Source organism: Ranitomeya imitator, chromosome 2, assembly GCF_032444005.1.
Source record: "Ranitomeya imitator isolate aRanImi1 chromosome 2, aRanImi1.pri, whole genome shotgun sequence".
NCBI classification, from domain to species: Eukaryota; Metazoa; Chordata; class Amphibia; order Anura; family Dendrobatidae; genus Ranitomeya; species Ranitomeya imitator.
In genome coordinates this window covers 647,854,412-647,861,205 of record NC_091283.1, presented here as the reverse complement: position 1 = coordinate 647,861,205, position 6,794 = coordinate 647,854,412, and the positions used below count along the sequence as shown (strand labels likewise).

At 43.0% G+C, this 6,794-nt stretch overlaps 1 protein-coding gene across 1 annotated transcript; it reads left to right on the top strand.

The window, feature by feature from the left end:
* The first annotated feature begins 4,882 nt into the window (after window positions 1–4,882).
* LOC138665424 (uncharacterized) lies at window positions 4,883–6,535 on the top strand. The gene is made up of 2 exons (XM_069752896.1): window positions 4,883–5,375; window positions 5,477–6,535. The coding sequence occupies exons 1-2, from the start codon at window positions 5,023–5,025 to the stop codon at window positions 6,357–6,359; spliced, it is 1,236 nt and encodes a 411-aa protein (XP_069608997.1). The 5' UTR covers window positions 4,883–5,022; the 3' UTR covers window positions 6,360–6,535.
* Window positions 6,536–6,794: the final 259 nt, after the last annotated feature.

Here is a 6,794-nt window from a genome sequence, read left to right as displayed (position 1 = left end):
AAGGTAGTCACTGGGAATGGTCTTCCAACAATCTTGAAGGAGTTCCCAGAGATGCTTAGCACTTGTTGGCCCTTTTGCCTTCACTTTGCAGCCCAGCTCACCCAAAACCATCTCATCTGGCATAGCACCCCATCACTCTCCTTCTTGGTCAAATAGCCCTTACACAGCCTGGAAGTGTGTTTGGGGTCATTGTCCTGTTGAAAAATAAATGATGGTCCAACTAAACGCAAAGCGGATGGAATAACATGCCGCTGCAAGATGCTGTGGTAGCCATGCTGGTTCAGTATGCCTTCAATTTTGAATAAATCCCCAACAGTGTCAACAGCAAAGCACCCCCACACCTCCTCCTCCATGCTTCATGGTGGGAACCAGGCATGTAGAGTTCATCCGTTTACCTTTTCTGCGTCGCACAAAGACACGGTGGTTGGAACCAAAGATCTCAAATTTGGACTCATCAGACCAAAGCAGAGATTTCCACTGGTCTAATATCCATTCCTTGTGTTATGTAGCCCAAACAAGTCTCTTCTGCTTTTTGCCTGTCCTTAGCAGTGGTTTCCTAGCAGCTATTTTACCATGAAGGCCTGCTGCACAGTCTCCTCTTAACAGTTGTTGTAGAGATGTGTCTGCTGCTAGAACTCTGTGTGGCATTGACCTGGTCTCTAATCTGAGCTGCTGTTAACCTGCGATTTCTAAGGATAGTGACTCGGATAAACGTATCCTCAGAAGCAGAGGTGACTCTTGGTCTTCCTTTCCTGGGGCGGTCCTCATGTGATCCAGTTTCTTTGTAGCGCTTGATGGTTTTTGTCATTGCACTTTGGGATACTTTCAAAGTTTGCCCAATTTTTCGGACTGACTGACCTTCATTTTGTTAAAGTAATGATGGCCACTCGTTTTTCTTTACTTAGCTGCTTTTTTTTGCCATAATACAAATCCTAACAGTCTATTCAGTAGGACTATCAGCTGTGCATCCACCAGACTTCTGCACAACACAACTGATGGTCCCAACCCCATTTATAAGGAAAGAAATCCCTCTTATTAAACCTGACAAGGCACACCTGTGAAGTGAAAACCATTCCCGATGACTACCTCTTGAAGCTCATCAAGAGAATGCCAAGAGTGTGCAAAGCAGTCATCAAAGCAAAAGGTGGCTACTTTGAAGAACCTAGAATATAAGACATAATTTCAGTTGTTTCACACTTTTTTGTTAAGTATATAATTCCACATGTGTTAATTCATAGTTTTGATGTCTTCAGTGTGAATGTACAATTTTCATAGTCATGAAAATACAGAAAAATCTTTAAATGAGAAGGTGTGTCCAAACTTTTGGTCTGTACTGTACTTTTCCTCTAATTGTTCCACTCCTGGTTTTGGCTTACAAATACTGATGTAAAATACTGGCCAAATACTGCTAGTGTGACGGCAGCCTAAGGGTATGTGTCCACAGTCTACAGGATACCCTGTCCCGCCCAAAGCGCTGCCCCCTTTTGCATGTGCGGTGATTCTACCTGTGTTCATTTAACAAAAAAACTAAATCTCCGAGTACCAACAAATACTTGGAGATGACCCAAGCAACGAGTATACTCACTCATCACTAGTGAAGAGGCATTGTACTCAGACCTTATTGGATTCGAGGTGGACTCATCGGTTTGCCTGTTTTGCCATTTTGTTGAGTCAATGCTCTTTAGAATACAATAGCAATATCAGTTCACCTAACACGATGACAATTGTGGAGAACAAAATGAAGCGTCAATGGATACAAGATCATTAACCAATTGAGGGCAGATTACAAAATCCCCCCCCCCAAAAAAAAAAATCAATGAAATCCAATTTGTGTGAATTTCATCATGGCAACTTATAATGTGACTGTGTGTATGGCCATGTTCACATAATGTGGAAATTGAAAAATTAGCAGGTTGAGGGTTCAGATTAACAAGTGACCTACATAAGAAACCCCGGAAATGGATAAAAAAAAATATAACTTTTAATGTGAACAATTAAAACAACACAAACACCATAGATAAAAAGTGCACACTAAATTCACCCTACTATAAGACCCTTGTCTTGACACCTGCCTTGCAGCAGAGGTTGAGTAGGTATTGGTGTGCACTCGAGGTCATTGTAGAAGCGAGGTGCTGGTAGAACGGACCGCGGTGGTCCCTGAAGTAAATAGCAAAAATTCACCGCACACTCTAATGGAATGATTTGCAACCATCTGTGGAATTTTATTTTAGACAAAGAAAAAAAAAAGTGCCAAGTTACAAAAATTGGTCCAAAACCCAGTAAAGTAGAGACACCCGACGCTTCGACCCTCCCGGGTCTTAATCATGGGGTTTACTTGGGTTCAAAAGGAATGGGAGCCAGGGTTAGGGAATAAGCCATATATAAGCTTCCATGCGGATAGTGGTAGGCTGTAAATAAATGGTAACCCCAGTCAGGGGAGCAGGGCGCAAGCCTATCCAGGACGGTTCTACAGCCTCAGGACACCGTTACCACCATTGGCCACCAATGATTGGCACTATTCTGACTATAAGTACGAAACAATACGTATATCTTACCAGACACGGAAAATATATCATATACAAAAAACAACGCTTTCTACTGCACAGGACTCTACCGGGCCTCCATTCAAAGCCTCTTAAGGTTACCTCTGACCTACTATCATTACCTGGTACATTTCATATTCTCCAAAGGTTACCATTTATTTACAGCCTACCACTATCCGCATGGAAGCTTATATACGGCTATTCCCTAACCCTGGCTCCCATTCCTTTTGAACCCAAGTAAACCCCATGATTAAGACCCAGGAGGGTCAAAACGTCGCGTGTCTCTACTTTACTGGGTTTTGGACCAATTTTTGTAACTTGGCACTTTTTTTTTTTCTTTGTCTAAAATAAAATTCCACAGATGGTTACAAATCATTCCTTTAGAGTGTGCGGTGAATTTTTGCTATTTATGCCAGCAGAGGTTGGCACCCTAATTTTTTCTATGTATTGCACACATGATGTCCTCACATTGCTAATTTCTGATTGCGAGTGAGCTTTGGCTGCCCGCCCACCTTGCCTTTTCTCCGTTTTCCCCAATATTGGGTGATTGACTTCACTTATCCTAAGGCTGGGATCACACATATATAAGTCACACAGTCTATAAGCTATAGACTGGACCACGGTGAGTCATTGGACGTGGTATATCTCGATTTTTCCAAAGCGTTTGATACCGTGCTGCACAAGAGGTTGGTACACAAAATGAGAATGCTTGGTCTGGGGGAAAATGTGTGTAAATGGGTTAGTAACTGGCTTAGTGATAGAAAGCAGAGGGTGGTTATAAATGGTATAGTCTCTAACTGGGTCGCTGTGACCAGTGGGGTACTGCAGGGGTCAGTATTGGGACCTGTTCTCTTCAACATATTCATTAATGATCTGGTAGAAGGTTTACACAGTAAAATATCGATATTTGCAGATGATACAAAACTATGTAAAGCAGTTAATACAAGAGAAGATAGTATTCTGCTACAGATGGATCTGGATAAGTTGGAAACTTGGGCTGAAAGGTGGCAGATGAGGTTTAACAATGATAAATGTAAGGTTATACACATGGGAAGAGGGAATCAATATCACCATTACACACTGAACGGGAAACCACTGGGTAAATCTGACAGGGAGAAGGACTTGGGGATCCTAGTTAATGATAAACTTACCTGGAGCAGCCAGTGCCAGGCAGCAGCTGCCAAGGCAAACAGGATCATGGGGTGCATTAAAAGAGGTCTGGATACACATGATGAGAGCATTATACTGCCTCTGTACAAATCCCTAGTTAGACCGCACATGGAGTACTGTGTCCAGTTTTGGGCACCGGTGCTCAGGAAGGATATAATGGAACTAGAGAGAGTACAAAGGAGGGCAACAAAATTAATAAAGGGGATGGGAGAACTACAATACCCAGATAGATTAGCGAAATTAGGATTATTTAGTCTAGAAAAAAGACGACTGAGGGGCGATCTAATAACCATGTATAAGTATATAAGGGGACAATACAAATATCTCGCTGAGGATCTGTTTATACCAAGGAAGGTGACGGGCACAAGGGGGCATTCTTTGCGTCTGGAGGAGAGAAGGTTTTTCCACCAACATAGAAGAGGATTCTTTACTGTTAGGGCAGTGAGAATCTGGAATTGCTTGCCTGAGGAGGTGGTGATGGCGAACTCAGTCGAGGGGTTCAAGAGAGGCCTGGATGTCTTCCTGGAGCAGAACAATATTGTATCATACAATTATTAGGTTCTGTAGAAGGACGTAGATCTGGGTATTTATTATGATGGAATATAGGCTGAACTGGATGGACAAATGTCTTTTTTCGGCCTTACTAACTATGTTACTATGTTACTATGTTACACATGCGAGAAACACGGCCGAGTCTCACATGTTAATACCCGGCACTGTCGCCGGTTCTCAGGAGCGGAGCATACAGCCGCATATCAATACATGCAGCCACATGTTCCGCTCCTGAGTGCCGGGTATTAACATGCGAGACTCGGCCGTGTTTCTCGCATATGTGATCCCGGCCTAAGGGATTTTCAGGGCAGTCAGGGTCAACCACCGAGGATCTGGGGCCTCATTTTCGCGCACACAAGATTAGGGTGCCAACCTCCGCTGGCAGGCAGGTGTCAAGACAGGGTCTTGAATGTAGGGTGAATTTAGTGTGCACTTTAATTAGGCTTCTTTCACACTTCAGTTGTGTGGCGTCAGTTAGGTCCGACATCGTGGCGGATCGACGGATCCGTCAAATTTGGTGGAAAAACGGTTCTAACGGATCCGTTTTTTTGACGGATCAGCTGCCCTGATCCGTTAAAAAAACGGATCCGTTAGAACCGTTGCTACCGTTTTTACATCCGTTGTAACCGTTTTTTGACGGATCCGTTTTTTAAAAGGGGAGGATTTCAATGTGATTGGCTACTGGAAACTACTGGAAAACTATATATAGCGTGTATTTACACCACATCTTTGAAAGGTTGTAGAGAAAGTGGCAGAAATGGAAGGAGTCCTGGCGAACATTGCAAAGATCTATGCGGATTTTACTTTTGAGGCAAATCAGTTGGCAGTCAGCGTTCGAGAGAGGGAGGAACAAAGACTGCGCATCCTACGGCAGCGGCGGAAGAGAAGGCTGTGGATCCATCCCATCACAGCACAACGTATGACCCGTGGTGTTTATTCCACGCTTTACATGGAACTAAGGGAAAACCCTCAAAAGTTCTTCAATTATGTGAGGATGAGAGCTGAAAATTTCGAGTTTTTATTGGGCTATGTGGAAGACTGTATACGGAGACGAGACACCCAGATGCGATTCTCAATATCACCAGCAGAGCGTCTCATGGTGACTATTCGGTAAGTAATTTTTTTTTTAAATGATTCTCATTCATCAGACTTATAACTGTATTGTTTTTTGAATTTTTTTATTAATTATTGTCTTTTCGTTTTGTTAACAGATTCCTTGCAACTGGAGAGTCGTTCTCATCCCTCCATTTTCAGTTTCGACTTGGGATATCCACCATCTCGGGGATCATCAGAGATACCTGCCGTGCATTGTGGGAGTGCCTACAAGTGGAATACATCCCAGAGCCATCACAGGAGAGGTGGCTGGAGATCGCCCAAAATTTTCATCAAATTTGCCAGTTTCCAAATTGTGTTGGAGCAGTTGATGGAAAGCACATACGGATCGTCAAACCTTCAGGCTCTGGATCACAGTTTTATAACTATAAGAAGTACTTCTCTATTGTGTTGATGGCCATAGCCGATGCACAATGCAAGTTCATCGCTATTGATATCGGTGCGTATGGACGCGCAAATGATTCACAAATCTTTAAAAATTCACCAATGGGGCGCCGTTTATATGGAGAGACATTTGATTTTCCGCCCCCTAGACCTCTCCCTGGAACCACTGGTCCACCATTACCATTTGTTTGTGTTGGAGATGATGCCTTCCAGCTTTCCCCACACTTGCTGAAACCCTTTGGAAGTAGTGGACTGACCCAGAGGAAAAAAATTTACAATTACCGCTTAACCAGAGCACGAAGAGTAGTGGAATGTGCTTTTGGCATCTTAACTGCCAAATGGAGAGTCTTGCTAACTGCAATTAAACTGCAGACTGAAACTGTCGATGATGTGGTCAAAGCGTGCGTTGTCCTGCACAATTTTGTTTTATCAAAAGAACAAGTTTCCCTGGAGGATAATGTTTCAGAAAGCACCTTACGGGATTACCACAACACAACTTTTCGCAGTCCAGTAGCAGTCTCCAGAATGCGGGACAGTTTTGCAGACTACTTCATGTCTCCTGCAGGATCAGTTGACTGGCAGTATGAAATGGTGTAAAAAATTTTTTCTTTTTACACTTGTAAAAATACCATTTTTTGTTTGCTTACAAAATCTTTGTACTTTAATGCAGCATTGTATGTTTTGCAACGGTACCCTTTAAACACTGTTATTGTTACTATTGCCATAACCTTGGTGACTTAAAAACTTTAAAAAAAAAAGAGAAAGACAATAAAATTGTTTTTAAACCAAAAAACTGTTTATTTATTTACAGATTCTCATAGTTTGGGGTGGAGATAGTAGCGGAGGGGCTGACAGGGCGGACCACGTCGAGAGTGGGGGACAGGACATCACGGGGAGGAACAGAAGTTGAATGGGTGGTGAAAACATGAGGTTGTGTAGAGAGTTGAGGTGCAGATGTGGTGTGTGTGAGGTATGAAGGTGTTGGTGGGATTGGGAACGGAGAAGTTAAAGGGGAAGAATGGAAGGGGGACG